At 49.1% G+C, this 17,850-nt stretch overlaps 1 protein-coding gene, 6 non-coding genes and 1 pseudogene across 7 annotated transcripts; all 8 read right to left on the reverse strand.

Moving 5' to 3' along the window:
* Nucleotides 1-3,597: 3,597 nt before the first annotated feature.
* Nucleotides 3,598-3,668, reverse strand: TRNAG-GCC (transfer RNA glycine (anticodon GCC)). Its single transcript has one exon. It is a non-coding gene; the product is annotated as a tRNA-Gly (tRNA).
* A 2,048-nt stretch (nucleotides 3,669-5,716) lies between these two features.
* TRNAG-GCC (transfer RNA glycine (anticodon GCC)) lies at nucleotides 5,717-5,787 on the reverse strand. Its single transcript has one exon. It is a non-coding gene; the product is annotated as a tRNA-Gly (tRNA).
* A 1,096-nt stretch (nucleotides 5,788-6,883) lies between these two features.
* On the reverse strand, nucleotides 6,884-6,954 carry TRNAG-GCC (transfer RNA glycine (anticodon GCC)). The gene has a single exon. It is a non-coding gene; the product is annotated as a tRNA-Gly (tRNA).
* A 3,682-nt stretch (nucleotides 6,955-10,636) lies between these two features.
* On the reverse strand, nucleotides 10,637-11,995 carry LOC149370037 (uncharacterized). Its single transcript, XM_089581783.1, has one exon. It carries the CDS (start codon nucleotides 11,835-11,837, stop codon nucleotides 10,662-10,664), a length of 1,176 nt encoding a protein of 391 aa, XP_089437909.1. The 5' UTR covers nucleotides 11,838-11,995; the 3' UTR covers nucleotides 10,637-10,661.
* TRNAG-GCC (transfer RNA glycine (anticodon GCC)) lies at nucleotides 11,963-12,033 on the reverse strand. The gene has a single exon. It is a non-coding gene; the product is annotated as a tRNA-Gly (tRNA).
* Nucleotides 12,034-12,102: 69 nt separating this feature from the next.
* On the reverse strand, nucleotides 12,103-12,173 carry TRNAG-GCC (transfer RNA glycine (anticodon GCC)). The gene has a single exon. It is a non-coding gene; the product is annotated as a tRNA-Gly (tRNA).
* A 209-nt stretch (nucleotides 12,174-12,382) lies between these two features.
* Nucleotides 12,383-12,453, reverse strand: TRNAG-GCC (transfer RNA glycine (anticodon GCC)). Its single transcript has one exon. It is a non-coding gene; the product is annotated as a tRNA-Gly (tRNA).
* Nucleotides 12,454-13,880: 1,427 nt separating this feature from the next.
* On the reverse strand, nucleotides 13,881-17,495 carry LOC149370041 (uncharacterized; annotated as a pseudogene).
* Nucleotides 17,496-17,850: the final 355 nt, after the last annotated feature.

The following is a 17,850-nucleotide window of genomic DNA, read 5'->3' on the forward strand; positions in this document are numbered from 1 at the left end:
AAAAGAGTGAAGAAGCCCTCAAGGCTTGATCTCTCCAGTATGGTTCAGGGTCGCGATAGTTTCCGAGAGGCACACCAAGGTACTGCGTTGGCACCATTGACCAGGTAAGCCGACAAAAGGCTTCTGGTGTGTCCACCCAATCGCCATGCCAGAAGCCATGACTTTTATCCCAGTTTATCTGGGCTCCAGTCGCATCACAAAACTTTTCGACGACATTAGTTGCCTCCCTAATGCTATCTTTGCTGGCGCAGAACACCGCGATGCCATCCGCGTACGCAAGAATTTTGACTTCGGCAGCCTGTAGTCTGTGACGCCTTCCGTAATCATACTGCCCACATTCGTGTGTTCAAGTATGCAGAGCAATGCCTTATGCGAGACGCGGTCGAAGGCTTTTGCCAGGTCAAGCTACATCTTCGCGACGTGATCGCCCAGGGCATCGCAACACTCGAGGACGTTAGCAAGAGTTGTTGGGCGATATGAGCCTGGCAACAAACGTTTCTGAGCATCATCATTCTTCGTGATTAGCACGATATGTGAGGTTGTGAAGGACAAGGACAGTCTTTTCTGGTCATACGCTTCGCTAACAACATGGTAAAGAACTTGGGCAACCTCAGACCGGCAGGTTTTATAGAAAAATGGCCCCTAAGCCATCCGGGCCAGGTATTTTCCCGACGGCCAACTCATTAATTGCGCATTCTATGTCACTTGGTGTGATTGGTTGTTCTAGCTGTGTCCTTACTTCTTTGTCAAGCTTTGGCATCAATGGAAGGAATTCTTTTTGGAAACAATCTTTAAGGTCCCGTGGATGACTTAGAATTTCTTTAAAGTGCTCGGCAATCGCTTGCTTAATTTCATTTCTGTTAGACGTGATGTTGTCACCTATAGCTAGCTGGCGGATTTCTTTTTGACATGCGTATCTCTTTTCATCTGAGAGAGCCCGCTTGGTTGGCATTTCTCCCGCCCACAGCTTCTCGGACCTTGATCGCACTACTGCCGCCTTGTACTTTTCCGAATCTATCCGTTCAAGTTCAGTTTTCACTTCCTTTATTCCGCTAACACACAGACCAGGTTCCACATTCTCCATACTAACAAAAAACTGCAGTTGCTGGCGAAGCTTTGTCTCTGCTTCTTTCTGATCGCGTCGAATGACACTAATTCTTTCGATAGCCATTGCTTTTACTTTCTGCTTAAAATCTTCCCAACGAATGGCGTAACTTTCTGACTCGCTTGCAGTCAAATTTTTCAGTTCTTTCGTTACAGCGTCGACAAAAGCTTCGTCATACAACAGCTGCGCATTCATTTTCCACAAGTCCCAGCTAAAGATTCGTTTTTTTCTGCGTCTTTCCAAAAGTGGCCGTTACCAAGCAGTGATCGCTGTATGCGATGGGTTTCACTTCGTACTCGCTACACAAGGGTATCAATTCAGCAGAGACATATAATCTGTCTAACCTTGCATGGCTTTCTTGCTGGAAGTGCGTAAACTGCGGACGAGTGCCGCTGGCGAAAACGCTACCAATGTCTTCAAGGTCATATTCGTGCACAAGTGTATTAAGAAGTTCTGCACTCTTCTCACGAACACGCGAATGTTTTGCGCGGTCATCAACACTGCAAACACAGTTAAAATCGCCAAGCAGTATTATCACTTTCTGACAGTTTAGGTACGCCTCAAGCCTTTCAAAGAATGCCCGCCGCTCCATGTCAATATTCGGCGCGTATAAACAGATGACGCGACACTCCAATTCGCCAAAGACGATATCAGCAATTAAGAGGCGTCCACTGTCACATGAAAATACTGACTGCACACAGATTCCAAACTTGTTGCGTATGAATATGGCGCAACCACCTGATCCACCATTCGCGTGAGAAATACACACGTCGAAATGAGCACGAAAATTGGACACCATTCGGTAGGTGAGCTCCTGGCTCTCAATTTTTGTCTCTTGGACTCCCACTATATGCACGTCATTATCTAACAGAAGGCGACTTAGCTGACATTGTCGTCTTGCTCCGAGGCCCCGTACGTTTAACGTCGCTACCCGTAGCGCTCTTTCGATATTAACCGCCATGGCTACACGGTAGAATGGTGCCCATTACAATAGCCCAGGGGTCTGTGCTCATGACACTGTGGCGATAAGCGCGTCGAAAGCCAGGGAAGAAAAAAATAAAACTAGACCAAACAAAAATGGCACTCAAAGTAGACTTGGCGCCTCTTTCCTAGCCCGTACACACAAAAAAACGAACCTCTCAGGATGAGGGCCATGGCGTTTACGGAAACCCCTCCCAACCCACCTTAGCTAGACCAACCAAGTTTACGGAGGCGGCTTACGGAGGCGGTTTACCCGCCTGCCGCGAATCGACCGGAATGCTCGGTCGCGGCTTCAAGGTAGACCTCCGCATACCTGGGGCTTTGGTCGGTGGCTCGTCTCCACCCCCGCCGTCCTCCTTCATCCCAACGCTAAGGGTCTTGTCGTGTGGTCGTTTCCCCGCCAGTCTGGCTGAACAGCTAAGGCTGTCCATATCCTCGGGTTCTGAAGTGCTAGGAGACACCTCAGAATCAACTGAGGTCTTCAGCTCGGCACTCGGAACTGTCGAAGAATCCTGCGAAGGCGGTTGTTGCAGCTCTGCAGTAACCGCTTCAGTTCCGGGTTGTCCCTGCTGCGGCAGTGGAATCGCCGCCTTTTCGGCTACCTCCGTTGTCACACTTGCCGCCGTTGCTGCCTCCTCCATGTCCGCCTCGTCCATGAGCAGGTTTGAGGCGTCGTCCATGGTTGTCGGTCCTGTTACGCTGGCATACGTCCTCTCGCAATGGCTGCTCTCACGACCGAAGCGTCAGCATGCACTGCACTTAGGGATGCGACAGTCACGACGAATGTGGCCCGTGCCACGGCAACGAAGGCAGAGCGGAGCCCTGCCTGGCACGACTACGAGGGCCAACTCGCCGGCGACGCTCACCTGGTGCGGCAGGTCGTCCAGCTTTACGCCCGGCTTCAACTTCAAGGTGACCAGCCTGGTAGTTGAGCCCTTATCTGGTAGGCTATGCACCCGCCAACGCTCTCGGCCGACGTCTGTAACCTTCCCGCACGGCGCGAAGGCAAGCCGTACGTCTTCGTCGGGCACGCTGTGCAGCAGCCAATGCACTTTCATGCGAACGTCCTGGTTGGCAGGATCAGTTACGATACAGCGGCACTTTTTCACCGCATCTTCGTCCTTGAAAGTATCCGCCCACACATGGCTCATGCGGTAGGCTCCGGGGGCAATCACTTCCGGCAGGAGCGATAACTCGGCGAGCGCGTCGCGAAAATCTTCTGCCCGATACGGGCGGGCCTTAACATCACAGTGTAGAAAAACGGTGTTCAAAACAAAATGCCCTGTTGGCAAACTAGGCAAAACAACTTGGTAATCATTGTCTGATCCAATATTCCTGTAACCGCGGCCCTGCTGGGCCGCTGAAGCCGCTCCTACGGAGCCCATGACACACACGTCCGTCACGCTCGGTGGCCGGAAAGGGAATCCTGAACCACCGACGCGGATGCTCCGTCAGCATACTGCCCATCAATTTATATCGTAGCTCGATGCGTAAGCCGCAGAAGCAAAACATGCGTCGGCCGGGAATCGAACCCGGGCCACCCGCGTGGCAGGCGAGTATTCTACCACTGAACCACCGACGCATTTTTTTTCCTCTATTGCATTACTTCGGCAAGAACCACAATACACAAATACACTTAGAGCACAATAAGCAATAACTAACAACACTATCCGCCAAGCGGTGCGTGGCTTCGTCACGTTAAAACTCCTTAAGCGTCACCAAAGGCTCGACTCTTTCGAGCCACTCGGGAGCTTCAGGAGCAAGTTTCTGAACTTCAATATGCTTATGCATGCACTTCCGAAAATAGATCCGTGCTGGCCGTGCATCAGGATCGCGATGATATCCTGCAATTCTGGAGCGCCAAATACAATGGAGGCCCATTAGCATAATAAGGTCGAATGGTGTCCCATCCTCACTCTCTACAGGCAAGTACCGAATACCATGAGAGTCGAGCGGAAATTCCTTTTTTAAAGTCCTTTGTAAGATGTCCCAAAAGTATACCCCCTCCCAACAGTGCAAAAAAACGTGGTCTATTGTTTCTGGTTGTTTACAAATTAAACAATGTGATCCCCAAGGTAGAAATAAATGCTTCCTTTCCAAGAATTCCTTTACTGGTAGTGTTCCGGTATGTAATTTAAAGAAAAAAGTTTTTGCACTTGGCGGCACCTGCATCGCCTTCACACGCTTAAGTACGTCGCGCCCCAGGCCTCCATTGTATAAGGCCCTGTACATAGGTTGTGGAAGAACTACATCGCACAAATATTTATACAGCTTCTTCCTGCTTACAGAACATAAATATTCATACGAAAATCGAACAGACAGGAATCGAACACTCGCGACAACCTCTCTAAAGTAACCAAAAATACGTCCCGAGAAACTTTCGGTTGAGACAACAAAGTCCGGCAGTGCATTTCCGAGCCTTAATTGGCACACAGTGCGCAAAAACGGATCGCTTACATCGCGCACAAAACAAAATCTGCGTACAATCTGCCGCAGAAATAAGCGTCCCAGACTCCGGCCGCCATCCTTCACCCGCCTATACAAATTGGTCGGGCTGCAGTGTTCCCAGTCCGCAGCCCACAAAAAACGGCAAAGATCCGGTGCAGTCTCTGTACGTTCATCCTTGCACAATGCAACACTTGCATCACGTACCACAGCCTAGACATAAAAAACAGATTGCACACTGTGGCCCTTGCAAAAATTGAAAGGTGTCGCCCTTTCCACCCCTCCGCCTTTTCACGCGTGGCTTGCGTCTGTGCTTTCCAGTACGAATCGCTATCGCGATAACCGTCCAGTGGGACGCTTAAGTACATTACTGGGGTCGTCACCCAGGACACGTTTGCAAAATTGCCGGGCTTCGTTGGCCATTCTCCGTGCCAAAGCCCCAAGGACTTTGACCAATTCACTTTACTACCGGCGACCTGGTGAATTCTTTTACGCGTGCCACGGCCTCGGTTATACCTTCCCGGTTCACTGTGAACACCGCGACATCATCCGCATAAGCCAGCAGCTTAAGTTCTGCCGCCTGCAGCTGGAAGCCTCGAATTTTTTCACTTTCCATGATATTCAAACATAACGCTTCAATGTAAATGCAGAATAGAAGAGGGCTGAGGGGACAACCCTGGCGCACCGAACGCTGCAGGCTAATGGGGGCCCCCAAACTCTTATTTACAATTAATCTTGTCCTGCAGCTCCGGTACGCCAAGGCCACTCCCTCGCAAATAATGGACCCTACATTCACATGGTCGAGTATGCAGAACAAGATATCGCGCGAAACACAATAAAATGCCTTCTCAAGATCTAGCTGAAGGATGGCTACACAGCTATTTGTGTTATCACAACATTCCAGCACACACCTCGCTCTATGAATATTGGAAACAATAGAGCGTCCCTTGATCCCACCCGTCTGGTGGGGACCGACTATATCTTGAATTACTGACTGTAGTCTACGGGCTAAAATCTTCATGAAAACTTTATAATCTACGTTTGTGAGGGCGATAGGACGATATGCTGTGACCTGCTTTAACTTTTCTGCGTCATCGGATACTGAACCACCGACGCGGATGCTCCGTCAGCATAGTGCCCATCTATTTATATCGTGCTCGATGCGTAAGCCGCAGAAGCAAAACATGCGTCGGCCGGGAATCGAACCCGGGCCACCCGCGTGGCAGGCGAGTATTCTACCACTGAACCACCGACGCTTTTTTCTTTATTTCCGGTATTCACATATACGTACAAAACAAACCGCAATCACCCACTAAGTTAAAAACGACCGCACACCTTGTGCGGACGTACTTAAAAGTCCTTCATCGACAATAACGGTTCCAAACGTGACAGCCATTCTGGGACACATTCCTGCAACTTTTGCTCCTCAAAAAAGTTTCTGATGCTTTCTCTAAAATACAGTCATGCAGGTCTTACATCAGGATCAGCGTGCCGAACCGCCATTCTGCATTTCCAAATACTATACAGGCACATTAACATAATCAAGTCAAAAGGGGTTCCGTCATCACTTTCTATTGGTAAGTAACGAATTCCATAGGCGTCAAGTGGAAACTCTTTTTTGATGGTACGCTGGAGCACATCCCAGAGGAACACAGCATCCCAACACTGCAGGAACACATGCTCAATTGTTTCTTCTTTTCTGCATATTATACAATCGCTTCTTTTTCTTCAGGGATGTGAACCATCCTTTCTTACGTACTATCTGTCAACTTCGCTTGGGGATGCAGCTGCCTAATATGGTTGTGCCCGTCGGGAGTTTGCCTGGCGGCGTCCATGGCTTTCTGCGTGAAGTCGTGATTTCGTGCAGGTTTCTGTCAACACGTTTTTCACTTGAATATCTGAGCGAAGTCAATGGGAAAAAGCTCTATAAAGATCTCTGCGATGTGGTTCTGCCCGTAGCGCTATATCGGTCTCTTTACAGAGCAGGCCTTGGGAAGAACGTTTTAAAGCGCGTGAAAGCAATGTCAATCCCAGCTGGTGTAAAGTCTTTCTTTTTTAAACTCCATACGGGAACTCTCACTGTAAAACCGTGGATGGTCGAAAGGGGTTTTTTTGTTCCATGGGGTACTGAACCACCGACGCGGATGCTCCGTCAGCATACTGCCCATCAATTTATATCGTAGCTCGCTGCGTAAGCCGCAGAAGCAAAACATGCGTCGGCCAGGAATCGAACCCCGGCCACCCGCGTGGCAGGCGAGTATTCTACCACTGAACCACCGACGCGGATGCTCCGTCAGCATAGTTCCCATCTATTTATATCGTGCTCAATGCGTAAGCCGCAGAAGCAAAACATGCGTCGGCCGGGAATCGAACCCGGGCCACCCGCGTGGCAGGCGAGTATTCTACCACTGAACCACCGACGCTTTTTTTTTTCTTTATTACCGGTATCATGACACTCAATATACAGACAAAACACACCAGCCTGACTTCGGTTGGCGGAATACAGTCAAAATTTCTTCAGACACACCATTCCATCAAATACATTAATCCACTCAGGGGGTTCGGGTAACGCCTGATAGACTTCTCTCATGTAGACCATATGCTGAATGAAATTTTCGCGTACAGACCGAACATTAACATCTGCATGGCGGACTGCCATTCTGGTTTGCCACAGACTGTGGAGGCCCAGTAGCATGAACATATCAAAGGGAATGCCTTCATCACACTTGACTGGGAGAAACCGGATCCCGTATGGCGTTATTGGAAGTTGTTTCTTTAGAGTTCGCTGCAGTATGTCCCAATGGAATATAGGGTCCCAACAGTCAATAAAAACGTGTTCAATAGTTTCTGGTTTTTTGCAGAGTAAGCAGTTAATTGTCCAGGGTACAAATATCCCTTTCTGATCTATCCATGATTTTACGGGTAGTGTGTTCGTGTGCAGCTTAAAGAAAAAGGATTTCACTGAAGGTCTTACGGGCATTTTTTTAACCCGTTTTAAAACGTCCTTTCCTGGGCCCCCACAGTAAACAGACCTGTACATTGGTGTCGGCTGTAGATTTTCAATTAAGTCTGCATACAGTTGCTTTTTTGTAACAGAGCAGAGGTAATCCATTGAAAACCTTGAATGCAACATGCGGAGGGAAACAACAATTTCATGGAAGTAACCAGTAACACGGCGACATCTTATATCACTTGTAGTCACAATAAATTCAGGAAGCGCTTTCGCAAGTCGAACTTGTATGACTGTGCGCAAGAAACTGTCGCTTTGATCGCGCAGATAAAAGAAACGTGACACAATCTGCCTAATAAACAAATGAGAAAGACCCAGGCCTCCATCGCGGACTGAGCGGAAAAGGTTGGTACGACTCACCCTCTCCCAAGTTGAGCCCCATATGAACACAGCAAAAACCCGATGCATTTTCTGCACATTTGCGCGGGTCATACACAGCACTTGCAACACATACCAAACTTTGGCTATCAAGAACAAATTGCAAGCAGAGGCACGCGCAAACATTGAAAGGCCGCGGCCCTGCCAGTTTCCCGTCTTTTCCTTCATTCTCTCCGTTGCATCACTCCAGTACCTTGCGGGTTCCTGATAGTGCTCGAATGGCACACCAAGATACGTCGTAGGTGTGCCTGTCCATGTCGTACAAGCAAACCTTTCTGGTTTGATGTCCCAGTTACCGTGCCATATACCAACACTTTTTTCCCAGTTTATCTCTGAGCCCGTCAGCTTACAGAAAGCCTTAGCGAGGTTGATCACTTCCAACACACTCTCGCGATCTTGACAGAATACGGCTATGTCATCAGCATACGCCAACAGTTTTACCTCAGTAGAATGCATTCTGAAACCTCGTATTGTTGTTTTATGAATTACTGCTAAACAAAAGGGTTCGACATATATAGCAAACAGGAGAGGAGACAGTGGACATCCCTGTCTTACTGAAGATTGCACTGGAACCTTTTCCGTTAGTGACTTATTTATTATGAGCTGGGTACAACAATCGCGATAGGCCATCATTACACCGTCTAAAATTGTGCTGCCTACATTTGCATGCTTCAATATGCAGAAAAGGACCTCGTGTGACACCCTGTCAAAAGCTTTCGCCAAATCGAGTTGCAACATGGCAACTTGGCCGTCCATGTCATCGCAGCATTCTAACACATTTCTGGCTACGTGAGTGTTCGTGAAGATTGTTCGACCTTTGATGCCGCATGTTTGATGCGGCCCAACTAAGTGCTTGATCACGCCTTGCACCCGCTTCGCGAGCACTTTCATAAACACTTTGTAATCGGTGTTCGTAAGGCTGATAGGCCTGTATGAACCTACTGACAGCAGCTTGTCACGATCATCCGTCTTAGGAATCAAGACGATATGAGCAGCTCTGAAGGACGGTGGCACCCGCCTTGTTTTATACGCCTCATTGATAACGCGATGCAACACATATGCTAGTTGATGGGCGAACGCTTTGTAAAATGTGGCTCCTAAGCCATCTGGTCCAGGGGACTTTCCTGCCGGCAGTTCGCCGATAGCGGCCTCGATTTCGCGGACACTTATCTCTTCCTCAAGACTTTCCCTGACGTCATCTGCTATCTTTGGCATACCAGTCATGAATTCTGTGATGAAAGTCTCGCTGACACGAGTAACGTTGCTAAACAACTCGCGATAATATTCCACGAACGCCTGCTCTATCTTTTTCTGCTCACCCGTCACCTCGTTCTTATAGCGGATCTGTTTGATTTCATTTTTTGATGCATACCTTTTCTCGTCAGTAAGAGTGCGTTTATTCGGTGCTTCCCCAAGCCATAATCGTTCACCTCGTGCACGAAACATAGCTGCCTATATCTTTCATTGTCTATCACCTCAAGTTCACTTTTGGTTTTTCTTATTTCGTCTGCCACTTTTTCAGGCTCCAAACTCACAGCGTTTAACAAGTATTCTAGCTGGCGCTGCAGAGCTTTCTCATTCTTCATCTCATTTCGACGCTTGATGCTTGCTCTTTCAATCGCTGCCATTTTTACTTCATTTTTAAGTTGTTCCCAGGCAGCCGAGTAATTTTCGGGCTCATCATTCACTAGCCGCCCTAATTTTCCTTCAACTCCTTTAACAAAGGGTTCATCATTGAGCAGTTTAGCATTCAACTTCCACAGGTGCCAGTTAAATCGTGGCTGCTTTTGCTTATTGCCAATGACGAAACTTACGAGGCTGTGATCAGAGAATGAAACAGGTATAACATTGTAGCTATTGCAGTGGGGGATTAGAGCTAGGGACACGTAAACTCTGTCAAGCCTTGCTTGACTACCCTGCTGGGCGTGAGTGAATTGTGGCCGCCCGCCGCTTGTTATAGTGTGACCTACATCCTCCAAGTTATAGTCATCCACCAAGGACCTAAGTAAGTCGGCGCTTCGATCATGTACGTAGGCCACTTTCGATCTATCCTCCGAAAAGCAAACACAATTAAAGTCTCCCAGCAGAATAACATTTCTTTCACAAGGCAGATACTGATTAAGTTGTTCAAAGAAAATACATCTCTCATTGACATTGTTGGGGGCATAGACACAAACCAAACGCCACTTTTTCCCCGTCAATGAAAAGTCCAAGACGATGAGGCGACCATTTTCAGACACAGTAATCATTTCCTCAATAATCCCCACACTTTTGCGTATCAATACAGCACAGCCGGCAGATCTTCCTACGGCATGGCATACACAGACATTAAAACACGTTGTGAATGGTGACACCATACGATCAGTCTGCTCTTGTTCTTCCACCTTTGTTTCTTGTAACGCGATTAGATCTAGCTCGTTTTCCATGCAAAGGCGGCTAAGCTGGTATTGGCGTCGTCTTGCAGCCAAGCCTCTGACATTAATGGTCGCTATGCGTAGGGAAGAATTTAAGTTATTCGCCATTTTGAATCAAGTAAATCAAGCAGAAAGATACTAATGGTGTCATTAGAAACATCACTGACACTGTTCTATCAATTCTAAGGTGAAAAATTACAAAATGACACAGCATAACCAAGTCCAGTGAAATCTTCAACCGTACCTCGAATGTGTTGCTCGAAGTTTCCGTTGTCTCTTCCATTTCGAATCAGAAGTCCGGCACCTTCGACGGCACCAAGCTTGTCCGCTAAGTGGGCGTCACCGCCGACTTTCTATCCGGCGGGATGTTCGGTTTCGGGCGTAGCGTCGCCCGTCGCACCCCCGGGGTCTTTGGCGGGGGTTCATCGTTATTCGGCTCGTTTGGTTGTCCATCCTGGGTAGCTAGCTCATCATGAGTTCTCTTCACCACCACACTTGTGCCTTTCTCGCTCGCGTCCATTGCCTCAGCATCGTCTGTTAGAATTGTTCCGCCGTGCGAGCTTGCACCCGCAGACGCGTTCGATGTAGCATGCTCCGGTTTAGAAGTAGTGGGAGACTCAGAATCACTGGCCTTGGCCTTGTGGTCATCTCCGGACTTCTGTTCTGGAGACTTCGCGTCCTCGCCACTCTTCTCCTCTGATCTTTTCAAAGATTCCTCAACTTCGGCTTCATCCATCAACAGGTCGTTGACGTCTAATTCCCTCGTAGCTTTCTGCGTGACAGAGGCATACGTCTTCTCGCACTGCTCTTCTCCGTGGCCGTATCGGTGGCATAGTGCGCAGCGTGGCACGCGGCAGTCACGTCGAATGTGGCCGGTATTGCGACAGCGCAAGCATAGCGGGGCCCTGCCGGGCACCACCACAAGCGCCAGTTCACCTGCAACACGGATCTGATGTGGCAAGTCGTCCACCGTCACGCCCGTCTTCAAATTTAAGGCCACCAAGCGCGTCGAGGACGCTTTGTCTTGCACACCTTGAGCCCGCCACCGTTCACGGGAGACGTCCGTCACTCTTCCGTACGGCAAGAGCGCCGCACGTATGTCATCGTCCAGTACGTTGTGAAGCATCCAGTGAAGCTTGATACGCAAGGCTTGGTTGTTAGGGTCTATCACAACGCACCGCCTTTCCTTCACAATCAATTCCTTCAAAGCCAAAAGCTTTTGCACGCCGTCTCCGTTTTTGAAGGTTACAGCCCATACATGACTCATCTGATACGCCCCCAGGGCGATAACTTCAGACAGCAGGCCTAGGCTAGCCAGTGTGTCACGGAAGTCTTCCACACGATATGGCCTTTCACGCACATCGGCATGCAAAAAAAGAGTGTTTAAAACAACTCGCCCTGTAGGTAGCTGAGGCAAAAGCACTTGATAATCCCGGTCATCGTAGCCAGAAATCCTGTTACCGCGGCCCTGCTGGGCCGCTGAAGCCGCTCCTACGGAGCCCATGACACACACGTCCGTTCGCCTCGGCGTCCGGAAATGGAATCCTGAACCACCGACGCGGATGCTCCGTCAGCATAGTGCCCATCTATTTATATCGTGCTCGATGCGTAAGCCGCAGAAGCAAAACATGCGTCGGCCGGGAATCGAACCCGGGCCACCCGCGTGGCAGGCGAGTATTCTACCACTGAACCACCGACGCGGATGCTCCGTCAGCATAGTGCCCATCTATTTATATAGTGCTCGATGCGTAAGCCGCAGAAGCAAAACATGCGTCGGCCGGGAATCGAACCCGGGCCACCCGCGTGGCAGGCGAGTATTCTACCACTGAACCACCGACGCGGATGCTCCGTCAGCATAGTGCCCATCTATTTATATCGTGCTCGATGCGTAAGCCGCAGAAGCAAAACATGCGTCGGCCGGGAATCGAACCCGGGCCAACCGCGTGGCAGGCGAGTATTCTACCACTGAACCACCGACGCGGATGCTCCGTCAGCATAGTGCCCATCTATTTATATCGTGCTCGATGCGTAAGCCGCAGAAGCAAAACATGCGTCGGCCGGGAATCGAACCCGGGCCACCCGCGTGGCAGGCGAGTATTCTACCACTGAACCACCGACGCGGATGCTCCGTCAGCATACTGCCCTTCAATTTATATCGTAGCTCGCTGCGTAAGCCGCAGAAGCAAAACATGCGTCGGCCGGGAAGCGAACCCGGGCCACCCGCGTGGCATGCGAGTGTTCTACCACTGACCCACCGACTTTTTTTTCTTTATTGCCTGTTTTGACAACGATAACATGCAAACACACAAACAAACCGCTAAAACACGTGAACCGGCCTATGCTCAACGTGGTTGTTTAAAACTTCTTGAGGGCTGCAAGTTCATCCAGCACGCCAAGCCATTCGGGTAGCTCCGATTGGGCTCGGTAACATTCCCGCACACGCACAACACTTTCAATGAAATTTTCTCTGACAGGTCGAATATTCACATCGGCATTTCTCACTGACATCCTGGTTTTCCATATGCTGTGGAGGCCCAGTAGCATGATGAGGTCATAAGGAACATCTCGGTCATCTTCTACCGCTAAGAACCGGATTCCATACGGCGTGATTGGCAGGTCTTGCTTTATTGTTCTTTGTAGAATGTCCCAATGGAATACCGGATCCCAACAGTCTATGAACACATGCTCGACTGTCTCAGGCTTTTTGCAAAGCATACAGTTAACCGTCCATGGCACAAAAATGCCCTTTTGTTCTAGCCAGGTTTTAACTGGCAGATTGTTAGCATGGAGTTTGAAGAAAAAACTTTTCACGTTAGGATTTACTGGCATACGTTTCACCCTTTTCAGAACATCTTACCCTGGGCCTCCGCAACCAAGCTGTCGATACACTGGTGCAGGCTGCATGACATCCAACAAGTCTTTATACAGTTTCTTTCTCGACACATAACTTAAATAATCTAAAGAAAAACGCACTTTCAGCATGTTAAAAGCCGTGACAACTTCGCGCCAAAATCCTCTTACGGCTGTCGTACTTTTATTAGAACAGGACACCAAAAACTCAGGCAAAGCATTGCGCAGGCGCACTTGCACAAAAGTACACAAAAAGGGATAATTCTGGTCCCGCAGAAAAATAAAACGCGACACAATCTGTCTGATAAACAAATGCACAAGGCCCACTCCCCCTTTTCGAACCGAAAGAAACAGATTTGTCCGAGTCGTATGTTCCCATGTGCTTCCCCACACGAAAACAGCAAAGATTCGATGTATTTTTTGTATGGTTACGCGCGACATGAACAATACCTGCAAGACATACCACACTTTTGCAACCAAGAAAAGGCTGCAAACAGTTGCTCGTGTGAACATAGATAGGTTCCGGCCGTTCCATGATTGTGTTTTCCTTCTGAGATTCTCTATTTCCCTATTCCAGTAATCCTCAGTGCCATTGTATTGGTCAAGTGGTACACCCAAGTACTTTGAGGGCAGCGCTGTCCATCGCACATTGGCAAACACTTCAGGCTTTTGATCCCACTCCCCGTGCCAGAATCCAGATGATTTCTCCCAGTTAACACGGCAGTCCGTTTTAGCGCAGAAATCAGCCGCCACTCTAACAGTTTCTTGAACGCTTTCTTTGTCTCTACAAAAAATAGCGACATCATCTGCGTATGCAAGCATTTTTACCTCCGTGGCTTCCAGCGCGAAACCGCGTATCCTTTCGTTCTGTATCATGCTCAAGCATAACGGCTCTAGGTATAAAGCAAAAAGCAACGCGGATAATGGACAGCCCTACCTCACAGACGATTTCACTGGCAGTCTTTCGGTGAGATTCTTATTTATAATAATTCGCACTGCACAATCAGAGTAAGCCAATTTGACTCCCTCTGTAATAACACTTCCTATGTTCACAAATTCTAGGAGATTAAAAAGCACTTCATGGCACACTCGATCAAAAGCTTTTGCTAGGTCGAGCTGCATCATCGCAACTCGTCCATCAAAAGTATCTCAACACTCAAAAACACTTCTCGCCACATGTATATTGGTCGTAATACTTCGTCCTTGTATTCCACAAGTTTGGCGGGGTCCCACTAGGTCTTTAATGACGCTCTGTGTCCTTTTCCCTAAACCTTTCATAAGGATTTTGTAATCTACATTGGTGAGGCTTATCGGCCGATAAGACCCCACCAAAAGCAGTCTTGCTGAGTCCTCATACTTCGGAATCAATACAACGTGGGAAGCTTTGAAAGATGGCGGCAATTGTTTTGTTTCATAGGCTTCTTCGATTACTCTATGCAGGACCTGACTTAGTTCATCTTTAAAGACTTTATAGAAAGCTGCTCCCAGGCCGTCGGGCCCAGGGGACTTCCCGGCATTTAACTGGTCAATTGCTTTCTCTATTTCTGTTATACTGATTGGAGCTTCAAGTCTTTCCTTCTCACTCTCATCTAATTTGGGCATTAATCGCAAATATTCACGTTCAAAGCCGTCCTTCTTCACTTGCTCCTGTCCTAGCAAAGCTTGATATTGCTCAAAAAAAGCGCGTTTTATCTTCTCTGGATGAGTGGTTTCTTCATTTCTGTACATTATTTTTTGTATTTCTTTTTTCGAGGCATAGCTCTTTTCATCGCTCAGTGACCGCTTAGTGGGCGCCTCACCCATCCATAATCGCTCAGTGCGTGCCCGCACAACGGCCCCCCGGTACTTATCTTCATTGGCCTGCTCTAGCTTTTTTTTAACTTCCTTTATCTGGTTCATGCATAAACCAGGCTGCGCAGATTCTATGTTCAGCAATAGTTTTAACTGGCTGTGCAATTCCATTTCTTTGTTTTTCTTCGCGTCTTAGTATGCTCGCTCTCTCAATAGCTTTCATTTTTACGTCATTTTTGAAACCTTCCCACCTTTCCAACCAGCTTTCGGCTCCAGACACATGCAATGACTTCAGTAAATTATTTACCTCGCACACGAAGCTGTTGTCGTCCAGAAGTTTGGCATTAAATTTCCATAAATCCCAATTAAATCTCACCTTTAATTTTTATCCTGAGGTGAAGGAAAACCATGCAGTGGTCAGAGAAGGATACTGGAATGACTTCGTAGTTTTCGCAGAGCGGCGCCAGATGCACCGATATATATATGCGATCGAGCCTGGAATGGCTTTCACCCTGGAAATGAGTAAACTGTGCCTGACTGCCGGGTGATAACATGCAGCCAATATCAATTAAGTCGTATTCCTCTACGAGCTCATCCAGAACCTGCACACTTTGATCCTTTAGAGTACGGACTTTAGCTCGGTCCTCTGGCCTGCAAACGCAATTGAAGTCTCCCATAAATATAACATGTCGCTCTGTTTTCAAATACTGCTCGAGGTTCTCAAAAAAAAAAAATCTGCTGTCGGTTTCTTTGTTAGGCGCATAAAGACACACAACACGCCACAATAAATCACAGAATGAAAAATCCAGGATAACAAAACGGTCACTTTCGCAAACAATGACTTGTTCCTCCAAAATCCCAATACTGTTACGTACAAAGAGCGCGCATCCCGCCGATGTTCCAACCGCATGAGCTATACAAACATTGAAATGAATTCTAAAGGGCTGCACCATGCGGTCCGTTTGGTCCTCGCTGCTGACCTTCGTTGCTTGGACAGCAACGATGTTCAACTCGTTTTCGATAAGTAGCCTACTAACCTGGCACTGCCTTCGCCTACTTGCCAAGCCCCGAACATTCAATGTTGCTACACGGAGGGATTTTTTAAAGTTTGCTGCCATATTTACACTAGGACACAAGGACCGCACGGGGCTTACCTCGACAATCTTAGGTACGCCGCTGGTGTTGAAAACCGCGGCACTCGACTTTTCCGCCCCCGCAGCACGATAGTAGTCCTCGTCGTTGTTTTGGCCCTTGATACAGCTCCATGATGCACGCTAACTGCAGTTTCGCGGGCAGGAACAAGACTGGCCCACGCTGCTACGAGGGCTCCGTGCCGCCCCCTCTGCGGTCGGGCGGAATGTTCGGCTTGGGCTTGAAACTCGGCCGCCGTGTAGCTGACGTCTTGGGAGGCGGTTCCACGTCGGCGCTGTCGCCCGCGACGACTGTTTCCTCGTGCACTCTTTTTCCTGGCAGTGCAATTGTGGTGTCCATGGTTTGCTCACCATGGACACCACATGGTGAGATGGGGGATGGTGGTACGCCACCAGCCCCCCGTCGACACTACTTCCAACTCCTTGCCGGAGTCTTCTTTCGCAGTCCCCGCCCCCGAGGGGGTGGTGTTGCCTTGATCTTGTTGGTCGCCTTTGCTGACGGCGCCTTGAGTGTTCTCGGTGGCTTCAGCCTTGTCGCCCGTTGGAGACTGCACGGGCACATTCCCAGCCCCTCTTGAAGCCTCTTCAGCGTCTTCGTCATCCATAACGAGCTCGGTCACATCGTTCTTTTTCGGCTGACCGGTGATGGTTGCGTAGGTTTTAACGCAGTCCGTATCGTGTGACCAAAGCGCCGGCATCGGGAACAGCGCGGGACTTTGCAATCACGCCGTATATGGCCCTTACTGTTGCAGCGCAAACACAAGGGTGCCCGGTTCGGTACCACAGCCAAGGCCAGCTCACCGCCCACACGCACCTGATGGGGCAGGTCTTCCACACTGACACCGGCCTTCAACTTCAGGGCGACGAGGCGCGTCGTCGACGACCTGTCGGTAATGCTGTAGATACGCCACTTCTCCCTGGTCACTTCAGTTACCTTGCCATAATTTGCCAGCGCAGCCCGCACATCATCGTCGCTGGCTCCATGAAGGAGCCAGTAAAGCTTGAGCCTGACGTCTTGGTTGTTCGGGTTTACAACCAGACACCTCCGCTCCTTCACCAGCATGTCGCCTTTAGCGAGCATGCTCTTCACCGCTTCCGCTGTCTTGAAAGTTACCGCCCATACATGATTCATTTGGTACGCCCCCAGGGCGATAACATCTGGGAGTGCTCCCAGATTAGCAAGGGCGTCTCTGAAATCTTCCGACGCGGAAAGGCCGCGCTCTCACATCGCCGTGCAAAAAAATTGTGTTCAAAACAGTCTGACCTGATGGCAGTTGCGGCAATATCACTTGATAATCCTGGTCAGCAGTGTCCAAAATCCTGTTACCGCGGCCCGACTAGGCCGCTGAACCCGCTCCGACGGAGCCCATCGAGACACGTCCGTTCGCTTCTGCGTCCGGAAGTAGAATCCGAACCACCGACGCGGATGCTCCGTCAGCATAATGCCCATCAATTTATATCGTAGCTTGCTGCATAAGCCGCAGAAGCAAAACATGCGTCGGCCGGGAATCGAACCCGGGCCACCCGCGTGGCAAGCGAGTATTCTACCACTGAACCACCACCGCTTTTTTTTTCTTTATTGCCTGTTTTGACAACGATAACATACAAACACACAAACAAACCGCTAAAACACGTGAACCGGCCTACGGTCAACGTGGTTGTTTAAAACTTCTTGAGGGCTGCAAGTTCATCCAGCACGCCAAGCCATTCGGGTAGCTCCGATTG

This window comes from Amblyomma mixtum, chromosome 1 (genome assembly GCF_055824585.1).
Source record: "Amblyomma mixtum isolate Tamu chromosome 1, ASM5582458v1, whole genome shotgun sequence".
Lineage (NCBI taxonomy): Eukaryota > Metazoa > Arthropoda > Arachnida > Ixodida > Ixodidae > Amblyomma > Amblyomma mixtum.

Coding starts and splice junctions, on each gene's coding strand:
- LOC149370037 (XM_089581783.1), bottom strand. CDS start 11,837: ATGGGCTCCGTAGGAGCGGCTTCAGCGGCCCAGCAGGGCCGCGGTAAC.